This window comes from Lynx rufus, unplaced genomic scaffold (assembly GCF_022079265.1).
Source record: "Lynx rufus isolate CCGP_SWC_20201006 ecotype Redwood Valley unplaced genomic scaffold, mLynRuf1.p SCAF_7, whole genome shotgun sequence".
In the NCBI taxonomy this organism is placed as follows: domain Eukaryota; kingdom Metazoa; phylum Chordata; class Mammalia; order Carnivora; family Felidae; genus Lynx; species Lynx rufus.
Window position 1 is genome coordinate 132,657,143 of NW_025814889.1, and position 19,762 is coordinate 132,676,904.

Below are 19,762 nucleotides of genomic sequence, written 5' to 3' on the forward strand. Positions count from 1 at the left end.
TCGCTGTCACTTTCCGGCCTCCCCCGGAGTTTGAGTCAGGCCCCTCTCCTCCCGGCAGTCCAGCCCCAGCCCGGGCTTCTGAGCCTGCTGCTGAAAGGGCAGGGGAGAGCCAACTGGTTTCCTGGGAGCAGGCCGGGAGTCTGGCCCCGGGGAGGGGACGTGATGCTGGAGAGGTTGGCAAGCCTCGAGTACCAGCCTATGCGGCGCGACACCGCACAGAGGGCGGGCGGGGACTCGGGAGCCTCAGACAAGTAGCTGCGCGCTGAGAGCAGATGGGGGGGAGGGCGAGGCACAGGGCTGGGGCCCCCGGGGCTGGGGTCGGGAGGGCCAGCGGGCCAGGCAGCGCAGCAGCCCTTGCTGGCAAGGCCGTCCGTGAGGATCTGGGGAGGAGGCGGAATACTTTGGGGGTGAGCCCAGGAGGTGCAGCCAACGACTCACCCCTCCACCCCCCAAGGCCATCCCCAGGTGAGCTCAGCGAAGTCACTAGCTCTGTCGTGCCTTTTAAGGCAATGGTGGCTCCGGCCACCTCCCTGTTCCCACTTGCTCAGAAATTCCCAGCAGGTATTTTTTTTTTTTTTTTTTTTTTTTTTTTTTTTTTTTTTTTTTTTCAGGAGGAATGGAATGAGACTCCTTGTTCTGTCACCACAGGATTCCAGCGAGGCCTGTCTGAGGGTTCTGGTGACAGGAAGCGCACAGCGACAGGCACTCAGGAGCACCCTCAGTGACATGCAGGCAGACTGCGGGAGACAAAGACAGCTGTCCCACCCACCACAGGCTCACACAAGTGCCAGGAGACCAGTGCTGGGGCACCCGACAGGCAAGCACGGGCTGGTCCCCGGACGCAGGGAACGTTTACTGAGCACCTACTATATGCCAGCCCCTGGCCAGGTAGGCAGCGGGGATCCAGTCCCACCTTCACAGACCTGCCTCCCTCCGGAGTTCAAATTTGAGCATGGAAGCCTCGCCCACCTCAGGGACTTTGCACCTGCTGTGCTGTTGGGGGTGTTCTGTCCGTGGAGCTCGCGAAGGCTGGATCCTTCGCGCCCTGTCTCAGAGCGTCCTCCCCACACCCGTGTAGCCCAGTGGCCTGTTTTGTTCACTCCTAAAACCGTCTTGTTTACTTGTGTCTACGGTCTGCGCACCCACCAGATCAGCTTGAGCAGGGACTTTCAGTTCCCCACTGCTCCCCCAGCGCCTGGAGGTTCTCTGGATTGGAGTGAAGCTGACCCCACACGTGTGGCCGGCCCTTCCCGCTGCCCCCTGCCCCAGAGACCCTTATTATTCACCCTAAAAGCCCCAGCTTTTTCCGTGCACCCGCTGGGACACTCTTTGCCATTTGGTCCCGCTAACAACCGCTGAGATCGTGAGTCACCAGCAGATGAGGTGGGGGCTTGGAACTGCTCTGGGATGTGCTCAAGGTCACTCACTGGCCAGGGCCAGGACAGGAACAAAGAGAATGGGGACATGAGGGTATGGTCAACAGCCAAGGGCTCACTCAGCCCGTCGAGTAAGCCTGCCCCCGCAAAGGGCTTTCTGTGCCCGTGTCATGTGTTTGGGGACACAGAAGGGTAAGGCGACAGCATGTCACCTGAAGATGTATGCAAGGTGCTGGATGCTTGTGCGCATGTCCTTGGGCTAGGAGCACACAGGATACTTTTCTGCCCTTAGGAGCTGAGCCTTTGTTCTCTGGACCCACATCCGGTCATCCTGGCCATTCCGAGGGGGCAGAGCCCTGGGGACAGGGGAACAAGGCCCAGCCAGGACATCTCAGACCAGCAAAACCTTCCCTACCTGGGCTGGGTGGGCAGCCGGGGCCCAGGGCTGGCCTAAGGGTGGCGGGGAGGCCCGAAGGCTACAAGGCCAAGGGAAAGAGGGGGTGGTCCTGCCCAGCTCACCATCCTCTCCAGAACCTGACTGGGTTGGGAGATCGACTCTGCCCGAGGGGACCGGGGCCTGGGACCAGGTCCTCACCCCTTCCGGCTGTGGGCTTGACTCCCAAGACTGGGGCACCCTGGTCAGGAAGCCCTGGGGCCCTCCTGCAGGGCCTCAAGGGGCCGGTCCAGCAGGGTGCTGCCCACTCCCCCCCCTGGCGGTTCTGGCCAGAAGTGCAGCTCCAGAACCAGGATCCTGAGGACACACGGCGGGCGGTGCTGCGGCAGCTGTCTTCTCCAACCAGCCAGCGGCTTCCAGGCCATGCCCCTGGGGTTCACAAGGGGCTCCAGAGTTGCCAGGCGGAGGACATGATGGGAGGGTCCTGTGCTTAGAGCTCTTCCCGGCCTCATCCACTCATGCGGGCATCATGCTAACTGGGAACCAGAGGGACAACTTGGGCCCCCTCTAATTTACCTGGCCCTGCACCACACACATGCCACCAGTCTGTCCTGGGCCAGCACTACCCCTGTTCTCAGGAGGTGCCAGAAGCCAGGGGGGACAGCCTGCTAGTTGCCAAACAGCTGGACAAGGACCACCCAAAGCTGCTCCAGCCAGTCTCGGCCCTCAGCTGGAGTCAGGAGGCAAACAGCCCAAGGTTGTGTGGGGACCAGCACAACGGACAGGCCTGGGGGGGGGGGGGGGGGGCAGGGCGGTGACACCTCCCCAGGACACACCCCTGGACTGCCAGCTGTGCCAGAACTCACAGGCGTCAGCCACACCACTGCCCACCACTGTGGGGATCCCAAGCCTGAAGGACAGATACACAGGGTAGAGGCTGAACCATTCTAGGCCAATGAAGGGTCCCAATGGCTTCCCAGCCGGGCAGAATTTCCCCTCTGCATGCCCACGTCCTCAACCTTGTAAAGCAAAGCTGGGGGAGCAACTAACCAGAATCTTCCTCAGGGTACATTCCCATGTTCTACCAGTTTCAGTGCGGGGCACCCCCCCCCCAGTGTCAAAACCCGGCTGGTTAGAAAAGAACCTCAACAAGCCCCAACTGGAATTCAATCCCATGTATCCCATGTGGATTAGTTAACTAAATTACTTATTCTTATACTCAAAGCCAGGGTTGGCCCTGCCATGCCCATCAAACTCCAAAGCCAACGGGGAACACGAAATCCTCACTGCCTCCCTCCCCGTGCAGTGTTACCACCCAAGCTGTGCAAACACAATCACCCTCTACAGCAGAGCCTCACCGGGTGACAGGACACATTTGCACAAAGCCTGCCGCCCCAGGCCAGTTTCAACAATTCAGGGGCAGACCGGGCTCCGCTTCTAGCTCCCATCAAGCCCCACCTGCTCCAGGCACGGGGCCAGATAAAATGGCAGGGCAAAAAACATGACATTTTGCTAAGGAGCCAAGGGCAACAACTCTCAAAGCACAAGAACCCTCCTGTGGCCACAGTGGAGCGGCCAGACTGGGAAGCAAAACCGGAGGCAGGGGGTCACTGGAAAACTAGTTTTATTGAGATCCCACCAGCTGCACAATCTGCTCCTGAGGTTAAGCTCCTTCTTCCTTTGCAATTCGGTCTTTCTTAAGTGGTCCCTGTGGAGAGGCGCAGGGGGCAAGGTTAGAGGGGGAGGAAAGAAGCTGGGCACGAATACCCCCACCTATGGAACCAGAGATCCTGCACTGTCACAAGCTCAGGACCCCCAGGAGCCAGTGCAGCTGGGCAGGCTGACGGGAGACATCCCCGGGGAACCATCCCAGCCCCAGCCAGAGGGCAGCAGGGGTCCGGGTGCTCACCATGAATGCTTTCTTCTCCTCCACGGTCTGGAATCGGCCATGGCCAAACTTGGAGGTGGTGTCGATGAATTTAAGGTCAATCTTCTCCAGGGCCCGCCGCTTGGTCTGCACCAGCAAGGACTGTGGGCCAAGAGGGAAAGGTCAGTTACAGTTCACAGGCCCCTCATCTGCGAGGGCAGAGGATCGCCAGTCTCAATCACAGCCCCTCCAGAGCCAAGAGGAACCCCCTCCCACACCACCTCTACTCTAGCTGGTCTTACCCAAGGATCTCCCCGTGGACGCCAGAGCGATGTAGGAAACACATGAAAACAGAAGCAAACAGCTGGGCCAGGCCAGACTGAAATTCCTCCTCCCAGAACTTCAAAGCTCATGTTCAATGGAAGGCCAAGCCCTGCCCCCCCCATTTCTTTGAACTCCCCTCAACGAAGTGTGGCCCTGTGTCCACTATCGACTCTCCTCCACTGGAGGCCCAAGCCCCGCCTACACCCTGACCACCAGGAAGGGCCGCCAGCCTCACCTTGCGAAGAGTGAGCACTCGCTTCTTGGTTCCCACCACACAGCCTTTCAGCATGACAAAGTCATTGGTCACTTCACCATAGTGGACAAAGCCACCCTGGAAAGAGCAAAGCCATCAGATCAGGACAGAGCAAGTGTAAGGCTAGAGACCGATCAGACAGCACACAGGACTCCCTCAGATTCAGGTGCTCCCCTGCCACCTGCCGACCACAGGGCTGTTCTCAGAAGGAAGGCAGCAAGGAACGTTTCCGCAGTCGGACTCGGGCGCTGTGCCCAGCGCTCATTCCAGAGCCTCATCACTGAACAGCTGGGTCTGAGATCCCACTTCTCACCAGCCAGCCCCAACCAGGGCATTGAAGACGTGCCATTTACAAGAACAGACGGCTGGATACAGTCTGTAGGAGACCAGTTAACAGACTGAAAACACAGCCTCGGTGAGTCAGCCAGGACACAAGAGCACCAGGGTCCCACCCCACAGGTGAGGTCTGGCGCAGATTCACAAAGAATGAGAAGGAAATCCCCGCCGGAGCCAGGACTTGAGGCTTTGAGAAAACAGTTCTCATTACTCACCAGAGGGTTGATGCTCTTGTCAGACAAATCATAATCAGTGGAAGCATTGTTCTTGATCAGCTTGCCATCCTTGATGAGGTAGCCCTGGCCGATCTTGTAGATCTACATAAGGGATGGACCGTAGAAACTTAAAAGGAGAGACAGACTCCAGGAAAGCAGCTATCATCTCAGTCCTAGTGATGGGGCACCCCAGGCTAGGAGCAGAAAGAAAGGCTGGCTGGGCCTCAAGATACCGCCGCGTGTTGGAGACAGTGGCCCCCCCAAAACCTCAAAGGCAAAGGAAAGGCCAGACGTGGCTCTCATCTTTGGTCACTCGAAGGGTCAGCTGCACCAGAACCACCTTCGATGGCACCTTGTAAACCACTGACGTCCACGAGCCAAAACCGTGCCCCATCAGACAAGGTGAGCAACTCCGGTCCAAGTGCAGTCCGGAAGCTCCCGCACAACGGAGCAGTGCTAACAGGAAGTGGAAACTGCACTCCCAACACTGGGCTCGTCTCTCCCTTCCAGGTTTAAAGTCTCCACACGAACCCCCTTGGCACCTCACCTTCTTGTTGATCTCAGTGCGGTGATGGTAGCCTTTCTGCCCAGCCCGAGCCACAGAAAAGGCCACTCGGGCAGGATGCCAGGCCCCAATACAGGCCACCTTGCGCAGCCCTCGGTGGGTTTTGCGGGGTAGTTTCTTCGTGTGCCAGCGGCTGGTGACCCCTAGAACAGACACAAGCTTGTTACCGGGGTGTCTAGAACGCCTGCCAGTGGCCCTTTCCCACTGAGCGCCCAATTTGAGTTCACTCGACACTTGAGTATGGACAGTCAACACCCACATGGACTAGGTGAGGGAGGGACAGGAAGGCTTAACATACACCTGACCCTCTAACCCCTCTTATTCGCTCCAGTGGATCACCTGCCAAGATGTAAACCTGTTCTCAACTCAAGAGGCCTGGGAGAACCGGCCCTGCACTAGAATGGGAACACGCACACTTCACAGCATTCACCAAGTTCTACACTGTCGGAGGCTGACCCAATTTCCGAGTCCCCTCCGCCTTCTGCAGTGAGCTCCAAACGTAAGGGTTCAGATGTGTGGCCAGATCACCCCCAGTCCTCCTACCTCCCTGCCACTTGACCACAAGGCTATTCCCAGAGACAAGGCAGGGAGGAAAGTTTCTGCCATCTTACTCATGAGATGTGCCCAGCACTCCTTCCAGAGCCTCATCGCCAAAGATCTGGACCTGAAACCGCATCTGACCACCACTTGGGCCACTGCAAAGCTCACCTTTGTAGCCTTTGCCCTTGGTGACGCCGATGACATCGATCATCTCGTCCTGCCCGAACACCTGATTCACAGGCACCTGCTGCTCCAGCCTCTCACGGGCCCAGTCCAGCTTCTCGGCCACCGTGCCTCCGTTCACCTGGATCTCCATGAGGTGGGCCTTCTTCTGGCGTAGAGGGAGCAGGCGCATCTAGGAGGGAATCGATACGGCTCAGATCCCTGAGCTTCAAGCTCTCCGTTCCCCTTTTCAATTCTGATGCCGGAGTTCACCATCAGGATAGACTGATCCTTAATACACATGGGCCACACCAACACAAGCAGACCTAACCAGATCCTGGGACCAACTAGTCCTATGTTCCCGATCATCATGCTTTCTGGTTGCTTCCAGTACTGCCCTCGTTTACCCTGGCAATCTATCTTGGCTCTACTGACCGTCAACAAGCCACTCACATTGTGGGAGAGTGGAAATAGCACCTCAGTCAAGAGATAAGCTGCAAAGTTAGGGAAAAAAAGAATTCAAACCTAAAGCGTTTCATTAAGAGTGGCCCAGTGCTGTCCTATGGAACTTTCTTTAGTAACAGACACACGCTACAAATCTAAGCCAATATGGTCATCTTAACCATACTGAAACTAAACAATTTAACAATCAGGGGTGTATACTTGGAATAATAACTCAAGCAAACTGCAGAGGACGTAGTCATTCCACAGCCAAAGGGTCACAGCAAGTCAGATTTGAAGCGCAAACAGCCAGTAACCTACTACTATTTTCAGTTAAGCATTTCACAATGTCAAAGAATCGCTAGTTCCTTCCACCACTTTTCCTAAAATGGGGCACGGTTTCCCAGATAAAAAGCCTGGAGACACAGCGCCCTCTGTTGGCGACAGAAAAGCCAACCCTTAGGCCTGGAGGAACTGGGCTGCCTTCTCAGGTTAATAGACTTAGCCTGGCCTTGGGAATCCAGGGCAGGTGCCGCACCGTGTTGCTGCATCACTTCAAGCAATCCCCACCCAGGCTGCTCGCTGGCCCATCCATCCAGACAAGTTTAAGGAACTGGAACCAATCTTACCATCCCTCCAAAATCCCTCCACAGTCCATTTGAGGTGAGGAATCAAGTCAGAAGAGAACCAGGGGGCTCGGTTCAAGTAGGACTCCGTCTCCCCAGACAGGAAGCACTGGCGCAGTCCCCTCTTGTGCGTCCTGCCGAGCGCTCACCTGCGTGTGGGCGATGACGCGGATCACCTGGCAGTACTTCTTCATGCTGCTGAAGTCCTTCTCTAGCTGCTTCTTGCCATCATCATCCTGCCACTTCTTGCAGTACTTGGTGAAGGCCTTCTTCTTGGACTTATGCCTTCAGGGGCAGAGCAGAGTTGGGGAGGGGGCGGGGCGCAGGCCTTCATCACTCCTCCAAGGGGTGAGCGGAAGGCACACTGGCACCACATAGGGATGGGGCTCATTGCCGGCTTCTAAGGAGCCTTTTCCACCGGCAAGCGGAGCCTGGATGGAGCTCATCGGGCAGAGCCGAGCGGAGCTGAGCAGAGGTCCACAAGATTAATACAAATCACAAACATTCAAATACTCACTAATTCTTGCTCCGACTTAGCCATTAACCCGACCACGCTCCCAGACGGAGGACTGGGGGAGTTAGGCACTATCTCAGTCTCTAGCCCTACTCTCCACACTTCCCAGAAACCAAAAGAACACGAGAACTACTGAGTTCTCAGTCAACACCCACTAGGCTGAACAGGACGGTCTAGAGGTGCTGCTCAAGGTCTGTCCCCAGGAACTGTTCTGCTCAGGACACCAACTAAACCGGACGCCAGAGCAGTTCTAGTTCCTCCCCTGCTAGAGAGAAAACCCGCACAGGGCCCCTGACCCACAGAGCACATAGCCTCCTCGTCCCTGTCCCTTACCAGTTCTTATAGAAGCGCCTTTTGCACTCATCACTGATGTGCTCAGCGAAGATGGTCTTAAAGGTACGAAGGCCTCGAGGGGTTTCCACGTAGCCCACGACGCCCACAACCACCATGGGCGGCGTCTCCACAATGGTCACAGCCTCCACGACCTCCTTCTTGTTCACCTCTGTGGAAGAGAGGGCGGTCAGACCGGAGGGGGACAGCCAGAGTCGCCGAGGGATTATGACGCTGCGTCTGCAAGTGCCCACTTCAATTAAAGAAGGCAACGTGCTTGAGGTAACCAGAAGTTTGCAGAAGCGGGGTCCTTATCGGCAACCTGGACTCCCAGGGGCCAACTTCCTGCATGCGTTTTGTGTTTCTAACTCAAAAAAGTATCAGGACTCTAAGGCAGTGCGATTTTTCTTCACAACCAGGGACACGAGCAGTATTCAGGCTTTTAGAGTTAAGGCTCACAGGGACGATCTCCCAAATTGGCATACTCCTATGCTGTGGATCTTTTAAAACTTACTCACGTTAAAGTTCCCGGACTTCAACACATCCCTCCACCTACAGCAATGCCAGCCATCTACAGCCTGAAACACCGATCCCACCGAGAGGGCCTGCCCCAACTCCAGTCCTTCCCCATCCTCAGCTCCTAACCACCACCCCCACCAGCTCCGAGGATGCAGCCTGTACTTACTGGATCCTGGCCTGTCGACCTCCCGCACGATGTGAGTCATGCCGGCCTTGTAGCCCAAGAAGGCGGTGAGGTGGACGGGCTTTGAAGAGTCATCCTTGGGGAAGCTCTTCACCTTCCCACGGTGTCGGCTGCTGCGTTTCCGAGGCAAGAAGCCCAGGGACCCATGCCTGGGAGCGGAGAACTTCCTGTGAGACTAGGAGGAAACAATCCACGTTAGCACTCAGGCTCATCTAAGTAGCTCACTTCTGACACCCACCCGTGCCTCAGTTGAACGCTGAGTCCACACCAGCGACCCCATGAATAAACATGCTAACGTGCGGGGCTGGGTTCACTTGCTTAGAGGGCCACACATCCTAAACGAGTTCTATCTTTGCCTCGAAACCTCATTTTGTAACCCAAGCAAACGTACTTTCCTCTCTTAACAAGACAAAGACACACAAGGTGGGGGGGGGGTCATTAAAATCACTTCACAGGTGGCTTTATAGTCGAGTCAGCAACAGTCTGACCACAAAGGGACTTCTGGGACAAGCAGCTGGCACTACAGGTTCCCCAGGCCGGACTGATAACACGTAGAGGCCACCAGAACCCGACAGAGCCAAATCAGAACATGACAATCAGCACAGAGTCTCTGTCCGCCCGTCAATAAGTTCATCATCTGTGGTTCCTCGGAACTCCAGAGGCCTTACGGTTGTACGAACCGTCCCACCCATTTCAGCCCGAGGCCTCGGCACCCCTACCCCAGGCTCCCCTCCCGCGCGCTACTTGGATTTCTGCACCTCCCAGGTTAGCACGACTAGTGCCTGGCGATCCCACCCAAGTGCCTCCTGGCCTACGTGCTCAGACTCTAAACCGGATTAACACTAAATCGGTAAGGGCGAGATCCGGAAAATTATCTGGCTCTTGAGAATTTTCGGGCTCGGGGCCTCCAAACCGGAGCCAGGCCCAAGGGCTTTCGCCAGCCGCCTGGCGGGCCCCAGGTCAAGCACAGGCCTCGGGTCTTTCCAGAAATAGGCCTGGTTGGGGATGTCGCCGAGTCCCCCATGCTCGTCGAGCAGGCCCCCGGCGCCCGCCGAGTTGGGATGGCGGCGATGCGCCGCGGATGGAGTCGTGCCGCCGCGCCAACAAAGAGGGGAGCGCCATGATAACACATACCATCCCGCCGCCGAATGCTGCCGGTAGAGGTCGGGGCTCTGCCGGCGAGCCATTTATAAAGCCCCGCCTGGCTCCGCCCCTTCCGGCGTGCGAGCGCGCGCCCGCGGCGGACGCCGGGTCGTGGGGCGGGTACGGGGCGCCCTTTCCACGCACGCTCGTCCTCGCCCCGAGTTCGGTCTGAGCTTGACGTCCATTTCGGGGGCGGGGATTAGAGACTATACGGCGAGCGACTGGGTTCAAACTTAGCGAAGCGCCAGGGAAACGTTGGCAGAGAATTGGGCGCAACTACCGTTCAGCGTTAGGTAGCTGCCAAGTTGGATGACACACGCCGTTACGCTGAAGCTAAATGGCCGCGTCTGGTTTTTTGGGGTTTTTTTTTTTCATGTGAAATGCCGTCCCCTCCAGGATTGAATAACCCAGCTGTGGGTTTCAGCGCCCAAGCGCCTTCACACGTGACATCTCCTTTCCGTCCCACACAGCGGATCCGCGGTGTTGGCCGTTTGGCGGGCACACCGACTCGGGACGCGAAAACCGGGCCGCCTGACTCCCAACCCAGAGCTGCTTCCGCGACACCAACTTGCCTTTACTGCTTTCTGATTTCGGACACCCGTCCCTCAAGCCCCGTCTGGGCCATGACTCCGGGTGTCCAGGTGCTGTGGCCCGCGCTTGCTACTGATGGTCAGAGAGGCGACAAAACCGCCTCACGACCTGCGGTCACGGGTCCAGCTGCCCAACCTCCCTGACCCGCCCTTCCAGCCTCAGGAGCCCTTGCTGATCTCTGCCTGCCTCCCCCCACCCACGGTGACCCACGAGCTTCCTAATTGCTCCCCCTGCTTCCAGGCTTGCCTCTCGAAATCTTTTTAAGAATCACATGTTATCTTGTTACTTCCCGTGGCTCCCTGTTGTTTCCTGGGGATTAAGTATTAACTCCCGAGGCTGCCCCCCAAGGCCTGATACACCCTTTTTGCTGGGGGAGGGCACACACACTGTCACCCATACGTCACCTTGCACCTCCATCCCACCCGGTCCTGTTGCTTGATTCTGGACCTGGCCATTGCACGCTCACACCATTGGTTAGAAAACCATGCATTTCATCTTCACACCATCCCTTGGGGGGTCGGGGGTGGGGGCGGCGCCGATTTCCCTCACTGGAAATAAGATTTCCCTTATGGGAAATCTTTGGGGCCAGATGTGTTTCCAAACTCAGCATTTTTCATGTTTTAAATAAATCATGCAATATGGTGCACATACTTATGTAATCCTCCCCAAACTCTTTAATGAGACACATTAATTCTGTAAAAATATAGATGCAGATATAGATACCTTCTTATGGAGTGGGATAAATATAAACGGCTTCACATCGGTTCAAGGCTGACTTTGCTGCCTAAAAAATTCGTCGGTTTGGTTTTTGCTATCCAGTGGCTTCTGTTTTTAATTTCAGAATTGCAAACGAAAGACTATGACCCATATTGTCTGTCCCCTCCTATAGAGCAAACGAAGTTTCAGGCCAAGAGGAAATAATTTGACAAAAGTCACACAGTCAATGAAGGACAGGGCTCAAGTCTGACTCCAGCTTCGGTTTTCACAGCATCAGACTTGGTGCCCAGTAACCCCCTCACTGGAAAGAGCTCTGGGCCCCCAAATCATTCAATAAGAAATATTTACTGGGGGCACCTGGGTGGCTCAGTCGGTCAAGCGTCTGACTTCAGCTCAGGTCATGATCTCCCAGTTCGTGAGTTCAAGCCCTGCCTTGGGCCCTGTGCTCACAGCTCAGACCCTGGAGCCTGCCTTGGATTCTGTGACTCCCTCTCTCTGCCCCTCCCCTGCTCATGCTCTGCCTCTCTCAAAAATAAACATTTTTGAAAAGTTAAGATGGCGAAGAGAGTTTAAAAAGGTTTGACAATGTCACTAAAGGTCCTAGACAGACTATTCTCCCTAAAAGGAATTCCCTCCCAAAAGGCAGCTGTCCAGGCAGAGGGAACAATGTGTACAAAGGTACAGAGAATAAAAGATCTGCTCACGGACTGCTTGTGGTTTGATATGGTCCAGAGAGTAGGGGACAGTGGCAGGAGACAAGCTTAGGAAGACAGAGTTCAAATCCCAGCCTAGAATCTAAGGAAACTTCATCCTGAGGGCAGCGGGATGCGCTAAAAGGGTTAAAGTACCCGTCAAGGCGGGTGACCTGGGTGACGTGACCAGTGTGACCTGTAAGGTGAACATGAAGGAGCCAAATCAGGAGATAGTTAGGATGGACAAGATCTGGAAACGATTGGCACGAGTCGTTGGAGGTGGGATGAAGTAAGGAAGACACGAGGGCAAGGATCACGGTATCCGTTACGGAATATTGGGTAAATACGACTTTTACAAGGGCAAGATTTGTAGGTTTGGGATTCTTTTATAGGGTTAAGCGTATCCTTTCTCCTTCCAAGAACGTGTCTGAGGTTACACACCAAAACGTGTGCAACTCAACAAGAAAAAGGTAAGCAAATGAGGGAAGGGAAAGAAAATGAAGCCAGAAAGGGATCACACGCCAAACACGCATCATAGAACTCTGTGTTTGTGCCAGAGTCGTCCTTCCATTTGGTTCCGAGCCTCTGTGCAGCCACGTAAAAAAGAGAAATGTGATTAGGAGCACATTTCACAATATCCACATGATGCAAACGAACCTGTAAGTAGAAGGAGTCCGCTGTGCCTAAAATAAGGCTTGAAAGAAATTTCTCTGGGGAGACAGAGAAATGTTTGGCTGAAGGGCCAGCATGGGATGTCGTCGGTAATGCCCCGAGCGTCCTCCCACAGTGAACTCACAGTGGCTATGTACACACAGCGCAGACCAATGAATTCAAGGTAACACACCAGTACGATCCGTATGAGCGCTTTACGAGAGGCCGGAACAAAGGGGTTGGGTTACCTGATCCCACATTGCTAGTTTCATCCAAAGATACAATCCAGAGCCTGGTGGGACACCCGGCTCGCTCGGTGGATAGAGCATGAGACTCTTGATCTCAGGGTTGTGAGTTTGAGCCCCACATGGGGTGCGGCGCCGACTTAAATCAACACCAACAACAAACCCAGGCGCATCTGGGTGGCTCAGTTGGTTGAGCATCTGACTCTTGATTTCGGCTCAGGTCGTGATCTCACATTTCGTGGGTTCGAGCCCCACGTCGGGCTCTGTGCTGGCAGTGCGGAACCTGCTTGGGATTCTCTCTCTCTCTCCTTCTCTATCTACCCCCCCTCCCACGCAGGCTCTGAACAGACAAACAAACAAACAAATAAATAAATAAAATCCAGAGTCTGGAAAGAAATGGATGATGTTATTTACAAATGGCCTTCCATCACTACTGTTTTTTAAAATGGAACTTCTGATAAGCAGCAGAGAAAGGTCTCAGGCTTTGCTCAAATACCTAACGGGCAGATGTTCTGTATGGCCAGATAAAGCTCTAGGTGTGGACTAACCGTCGTGGCAGGTCAGGAGGACCCGAGCAGGAGCCAAACAGGGATCACATGATGTTTCAACGTCCACCTCTCTCACCGGACCGGAAGTTTCCTGTAGGCAGAGACCATATCCTATTCCCACGTTCTCAGTACCCAGTACAGGGCCTAGCACAGAGGTCTGGGCCACATCTGTCGGATGAGGGCGTGAACACAGGGAACCCAAACTAGAACGTCACAGTTTTACTCTCAAAGGCTCCCTCCCTTGTCCCCTTGAAGCAATAATGCCCCCTCTTTGACATGAGCTCACGCCCCGATCGTTTGTGCTGTCACTGATTGCTGCAAAACCACCAGGCCCAGATGAGAGGGTATTTGAGCCAGAGCGTCAGTAAATGTGAGCTTGTGGCATGAGCACCGCTCGATGTCCCCGAGGCAAGATCCTGGGCACAGAGGCTCTGGGCCATGGAGGCCCCACGTCCCCGCTCCTCCACCACCAGCTGTCAGGATGACGGCCCACAGAACGGGAGCCGGCTGGCCGTGGGGGCGTGGCATTTCCTGCCCCTTCCCCTGTGCGGTGCAGGCCTGGTGAAGGTCTATGCCCCCCTGCTGGGGCTGCAGGTGACCATAGCAAACGTGGCCTCCCACTGCCTCTCAGTCCATCTACTGGGCCTCTGTGTCCTGTGCTACAGTAGCCGGCAGGTAGGCCGGGGGTGAGGCCAGGAAGCTGTGCACAGAGTTGCCACTGCCTATCCAACGGGCCTCGTGGCAGCCACTGACCGTGGCCTGGGGCTGGGGCCCCCAGCAGCTCACCATCCTGATGCACGGAGCCCGCCACCACATCCCGCGGCTCTTGTGACACTTCAAGTGCGAGTCCAGCCTGGTCCTACTCACCATGGCCTAGTGGGCCTCCTACAGCCTGGCCAGCCTCCACCAAGAGAATGACAAGGCCTTGGAGCCGCCGCTACGAGCCGTGCTGCCGCAGGTGGCCATGTCCCTGCTGGTCTGCCGCCTAGACAGGCTGTGGGTGGCCGTGGGGCGGGTAGGCCGGGCCATGCTGGGCCCAACCTCTAGGGTGGGCCAGGCTGTGCTGGGCAGAGTCCAAAGACCTGGATGCGGTCACTGCCATCCTTCCAGCCATCCCCATCCCTGGCCCTGACCCAGCCACCCGGAGCAGGCTCCCACCGGCCTCCATCAGCCTGTGCCTCGTGTTTGGGGACAAGGATGCCAGTGGGCGAGAAGGAGGCCGTGGCTTTGGGGCCACCGAGGTGCCCGTTAGCGCCAGGTTCCAGAACAGCAGGACAAGCAAGATGGCCTCCAGGTGTTCAGGCTGGGGGACCTGGTCTCAGCTCTATCACCACTGTGTGTCTCCGGGGAGGCTCCTTTACCTTTCTTAGCCTCAGTTTCCTTTTTTGTAAAAATTAGACGATAGGCCTCTAGGGAGAGGGGATATATACAAATGGGCCATTTGTAAATTGTAGAGTGTTCTTCCTTCTTTAATGACCCTACCAGAATGTATAAGACCTCCTTGGAGACAACTTTCATATTCTATCAAAGGATATAAAAAGAAGACCGTGATAAATGGAGTGATGTAGTCAGTTCATGGATCGACGGGCCTAATGTCTTAAAAAATGTCAGTTTGTCTCCAAATGAATCCATACAGTCATTGGGATTCCAACCAAAATCCCAAGGGATTGTGGCAGGGGCTACTCAGAAACAGATTCTAAGATGTATATAGAAAATCAAAGTCCTGGGCCTGCCTGGGTGACTCCGTTGTTTAAGCATCCGACTTTGGCTCAGGTCATGATCTCGCGGTCCATGGGTTCGAGCCCCACGTCCGGCTCTGTGCTGACGGCTCAGAGTCAGGAGCCTGCTTTGGATTCTGTGTCTCCTTCTCTCTCTGGTCTCCCCGGCTCGTGCTCTGTCTTTTGTGCTCTCAGAAATAAATAAACATAAAGAAAAGAAAATCAAGGTCCTTGAAAATTTAGGGCTTTTTGAAAAAATGAAGCCAAGATGGGGATTTACTTGACCAAATATTAAGACGTATAACCAAAGCACAACAGTAAAAACAATGCGGTAGTGACACAGGCACAGAAAAACAGGCAGATGAATGGAATGGAATGGAATGTAGAACCCTAGACATAGGCTGGGTACACACGGAAACTCGATACGTGAAAAAAGTGACATCCCAAACCAGTATGAAACCATGGATTACGCAGCAGAAGGGGTTGGAGAAATTGGTTCACGACAGGAGAAAATAAATACATATGGATCTTGTAATGGATTGAAGGTGTTTCTCAGAAGATATGTCCACCTGTCAATGCGGCCTCATTTAGGAAAAAGTCCTTTGCAAAGGATTCTTTGAATCAAGGACCTTGAGATTAGATCATCCTGAAGTAGGATGGGCCCTAAACCCAATGACTAGTATCTTTTTTTTTTTCAAGTTTATTTATTTTGAGAGAGAGACAGCACAATTTGGCAGGGGGAAGGGGGCGGGGGGTGCGAGGGAGAGAGAGAATCCCAAGCAGGCTCCGCACTGCAGAACAGAGCCCGAGGCAGGGTTCAAGCTCACGAAACTGTGAGATCATGACCTGAGCCGAAACCAAGAGTTGGACACTTAACCGCCTGAGCCCCCCGGATGCCCCTGATGGGTATCTTGATAAGAAAAACTAAGGGAAGGAGAAACACAGAGGGGAGGGCCATGCGAAGAGAGACACAGATTAGCCAAGAAATGTCAAGGATTGCCAGCAGCCACCAGAAGCGTGAAACAGCTTCTCCTTCAGAGCCTCCAAAAGGAGCCCACCCTGCCAGCATCCTGATTTCAGACTTTTCCAGAACGGCGAGAGAGTAAATCTCTGTTGTTTTCGGCCACCAAGCTTTCGGTAACTTGCTGCAGCCGGCCACAAGAAACGAATACAGACCCTTACTTTGCGTCTCAGCTCTATACGTAAGGTCCAAAAAAATTTGAGGCACTGTACCAATGCAGATGGGTATTATTTATGTTATTACAATGATTTGTATGTGCCCAGTTGCATTTCTTAGCCTTTGGGAAATAGCTGCCCTTCACTGAGGGCAGAAGAATCTTTTATTTCATTCAGTCAGTCAACACTTTGAGGAAAGCACTCTTCTATCAGCTCCATTTTAGAGCTAAGGAAACCATCCCGGAAGAACTTAGTAACTTCCTGGGGTGCCTGGGTGACTCAGTCGGTTAAGCATCCGACTTCGGCTCAGGTCATGATCTCCTCGTTCATGGGTTCGAGCCCCACGTCTGGCTCTGTGCGGACAGCTCGGAGCCTGGAGCCTGCTTCGGATTCTGTGTCTCCCTCTCTCTCTGCCCCTCCTCCACTCATGCTCTGTCTTTCTCTAAAATAAACAAACAATAAAAAAAAGATTTGCTGGTGCAGCCCCTCTGGAAAACAGTACGGAGGTTCCTCAAAAAATTAAAGCTAGAACTACCCTACGACCCAGCAATTGAACTACTAGGCATTTATCCAAGGGACACAGATGTGCTGTTTCAAAGGGACACGTTCACCCCCATGTTTAGAGCAGCACTATCAACAATAGCCAAAGTATGGAAAGAGCCCAAATGCCCATCGACGGATGAATGGATAAAGAAGATGTGGTACATAGATACAATGGAGTATTACTCGACAACCAAAAAGAATGAAATCTTGCCATTTGCAACTATGTGGATGGAACTGGAGGGTATTACGCTAAGTGAAATTAGTCAGTCAGAGAAAGACAAAAGTCATATGACTTCACTCCTATGAGGACTTTAAGAGACAAAACAGATGCACATAAGGGAAGGGAAGCAAAAATAATCTAAAAACAGGGAGGGGGGCCAAACAGAAGAGACTCCTAAATATGGAGAACGAACTGAGGGTTACGGGAGGGGTCATGGGAGGGGGGAGGGGCTCAATGGGTCAGGGGCGCTAAGGAATCGACTCCTGAAATCATTGTTGCACTAGACGCTAACACTTTGGATGTCAATTAAAAAAATAAAATTTAAAAGAAAATTGACCTATTAAAAAAAAAAAGAATTCAGTAACTTCCTGAGGTCACACAGCAGAATTCGCACCTTCAACCGCTAGCCTTCACATCCCTGTTCAGAATGAGCTCTTTCCAGGGTTTCTGTGGCACCTCCCTCACTGCCACCACTAGCATGGAGGTGTCAGGAAGACAGGCTCTACTGAGTTCCCTGCTGTGTCCCCAGGCCAAGAGTGTATATATATATATGAATACGATATGTGTGTATATATGTACATATGTGTGTATATACATAGATAAACGTGTGTGTATATACGTATCTATTCATATATACGTATATATCTCCACTGGCTTCCCATAGTATGAGGCCGGGGGCTGGGTCCCGGCGCATCCCTGAGTCCCCCGGGGGGGGGGGGGGCCCATCCAGGCCCCGCCCCCCATTCCACCTGCCGCCCTCCCTGCAGCAGAGCCTTTGAACCTGCTGCTCTCCCCGCCCGGAACACGGGCTGACTTCCACTCACTCTTGTTAAAGCATAAATGTTAAGAGATGATAAAATCGCGACTCTTGTGCAGGTATAAAACGAACATATATCAAAGATTTTATTTAGTGCATTAATTAATGAGAGAACTAGACAGATGCCACAGCTGGTTCAAAGGAAAAGATGCGGAACCACACATTCATGTGGAGTAAAGAAATGTCGAAATGAGGGGCGCCTGGGTGGCGCAGTCGGTTAAGCGTCCGACTTCAGCCAGGTCACGATCTCGCGGTCCGGGAGTTCGAGCCCCGCGTCAGGCTCTGGGCTGATGGCTCAGAGCCTGGAGCCTGTTTCCCATTCTGTGTCTCCCTCTCTCTCTGCCCCTCCCCCGTTCATGCTCTGTCTCTCTCTGTCCCAAAAATAAATAAACGTTGAAAAAAAAAAAATTAAAAAAAAAAAAAAAAAAGAAATGTCGAAATGAATTTACAAACAGATGTAAAATTGACTTTCAGGGGGGGGGGAGGGTGTCCTTCCACTGGACCGGATTTATTTGCATACGTATAGATAAGGGTTATTTTCGTAGCTGCACTTTATCGACAATCCACAGAGCCATAAAACAGTTTCACAGCAAAGAAGAACCTTTTAAACTACATCAAACTAGATAATCCCCCGAAGCTTTGAGCGTGTCAGCAACAAAAAGGACAGCCAGCGATCTCGTTTGCTTATTCCAAAATAAATTTTTGGAATTAAACTTTTCTTCCACTCTTCCGATTGTACCTTATACATTACTTCTTGGGAAGCCTCCTCCAATCACCTGATGGTACAATCTGGTCTCCCTCCCCTCCTCAGACCTTATCCCCCATGGTGGATTTTATTTATTTATTTGTTTGTTTGTTTGTTTAGTAAGCTTTAGGCCCAACCTGGGGCTTGAACTCAAAACCTGGAGACCAAGCGTCACGCGCTCTCCCAGCTGAGCCAGCCAGGTGACCCCCCTCTTTGCAGATTTTAAATGGTCACTGTCAGCTGCTTTAAAGAGGGTGCCTCTCTGTCTTGCACAGCACCTTGCACATAGGCAGGTTTCGTAAATACTTGTGGATGAATGTGCGGTGAACCTGTTTGTTTGGGGGATATGTAAATATTATCAGTGGAGCCTCAGGTTTGGACCTCCTGGGTCCCTCTAACCAAAATGTATTTCTCTTCCCTGGGGGAACATGAAGGTGAGAAGCCCCTCCCCCCAGAACCCCCAGCATTTTCCTTTTCCTCGTTTGACCAGCTGACCTAATAGTCTTTGTTTCCTCGGGTGTGAAGTAGAAAGAATCACATCTGAATCAAGGGGTCATTCATTCATTCATTCAGTGAATACGTAGGATTGATTGCCTGTTACACATCAGATTCTGTTAGTCGATGTACAAGGGAACAAATTTAGAATCTCTAAAAGTAAGAAAGAGAATTTTATTCAAGCCCCAGTTAGGACAGCTGCCTGGGAGACAGGGTCTTCAGAGGGAAGAACGTGTTTCAGAGAATGAACAGGGTTATGTACTTTTTTTTACATCTTGTAAAAGCTCAAAAGATTATAGGTTAGCAGATAGGTGGGAATCACAAGTTTTATCAGAAAGGAATGCAGGGAGTGGGAGCATTGATAGATATCTCAAATGGGGTGCCTGGGTGGCTCAGTCGGTTAAGCGTTTGACTCTTGATAACAGCTCAGGTCGTGATTTCGAGGTCGTGATTTCGAGGTCGTGAGATCGAGCCCCACATTGGGCTCTACGCTGCGTGTGGAGCCTGCTCCGGATTCTCTCTCTCTCTCTCTCTCTCTCTCTCCCTCTCTCTCTGCCCCTCACCCGCTCATGCTCTCTCGCTCTCTCTCTCTCTCTCTCTCTCTCTCTGAAAATAAATAAATAAACTTTTTTTTTTTAAAGGACAAGATGGTTTTCCTTCGGGCACTCATTCACAAAGCAGCTGCACGATACATGTGTGGCGGGCCATAAATCAGGCTTCTGGTTTGAACAAAGTTTATATACAGTCATGCTGACTTAGAAGTAGATCTTTTTTTTTTTAATTTAATTAGCCTTTCTCTGACTAATTTCACTTAG

At 53.2% G+C, this 19,762-nt stretch overlaps 1 protein-coding gene and 4 non-coding genes across 6 annotated transcripts; all 5 read right to left on the reverse strand.

The window, feature by feature from the left end:
- Nucleotides 1–3,377: 3,377 nt before the first annotated feature.
- RPL3 (ribosomal protein L3) lies at nucleotides 3,378–9,842 on the reverse strand. Of its 2 annotated transcripts, none has more exons than XM_047066502.1 (10): nucleotides 9,781–9,842; nucleotides 8,629–8,821; nucleotides 7,947–8,115; nucleotides 7,249–7,384; nucleotides 6,039–6,225; nucleotides 5,313–5,473; nucleotides 4,766–4,867; nucleotides 4,197–4,292; nucleotides 3,680–3,799; nucleotides 3,378–3,478 (listed from the first exon to the last, which is right to left on the reverse strand). In XM_047066502.1, the coding sequence occupies exons 1-10, from the start codon at nucleotides 9,781–9,783 to the stop codon at nucleotides 3,434–3,436; spliced, it is 1,212 nt and encodes a 403-aa protein (XP_046922458.1). In that variant the 5' UTR covers nucleotides 9,784–9,842; the 3' UTR covers nucleotides 3,378–3,433. The 2 variants fall into 2 exon arrangements, with proteins under 2 accessions (XP_046922458.1, XP_046922460.1); XM_047066504.1 differs by having other exon boundaries at nucleotides 9,777–9,833.
- Nucleotides 4,410–4,503, reverse strand: LOC124502811 (small nucleolar RNA U83B). Its single transcript, XR_006960059.1, has one exon. It is a non-coding gene; the product is annotated as a small nucleolar RNA U83B (small nucleolar RNA).
- Nucleotides 5,896–5,989, reverse strand: LOC124502812 (small nucleolar RNA U83B). The gene has a single exon (XR_006960060.1). It is a non-coding gene; the product is annotated as a small nucleolar RNA U83B (small nucleolar RNA).
- On the reverse strand, nucleotides 7,385–7,439 carry LOC124502816 (small nucleolar RNA U82P). Its single transcript, XR_006960064.1, has one exon. It is a non-coding gene; the product is annotated as a small nucleolar RNA U82P (small nucleolar RNA).
- Nucleotides 9,225–9,288, reverse strand: LOC124502796 (small nucleolar RNA SNORD43). The gene has a single exon (XR_006960045.1). It is a non-coding gene; the product is annotated as a small nucleolar RNA SNORD43 (small nucleolar RNA).
- Nucleotides 9,843–19,762: the final 9,920 nt, after the last annotated feature.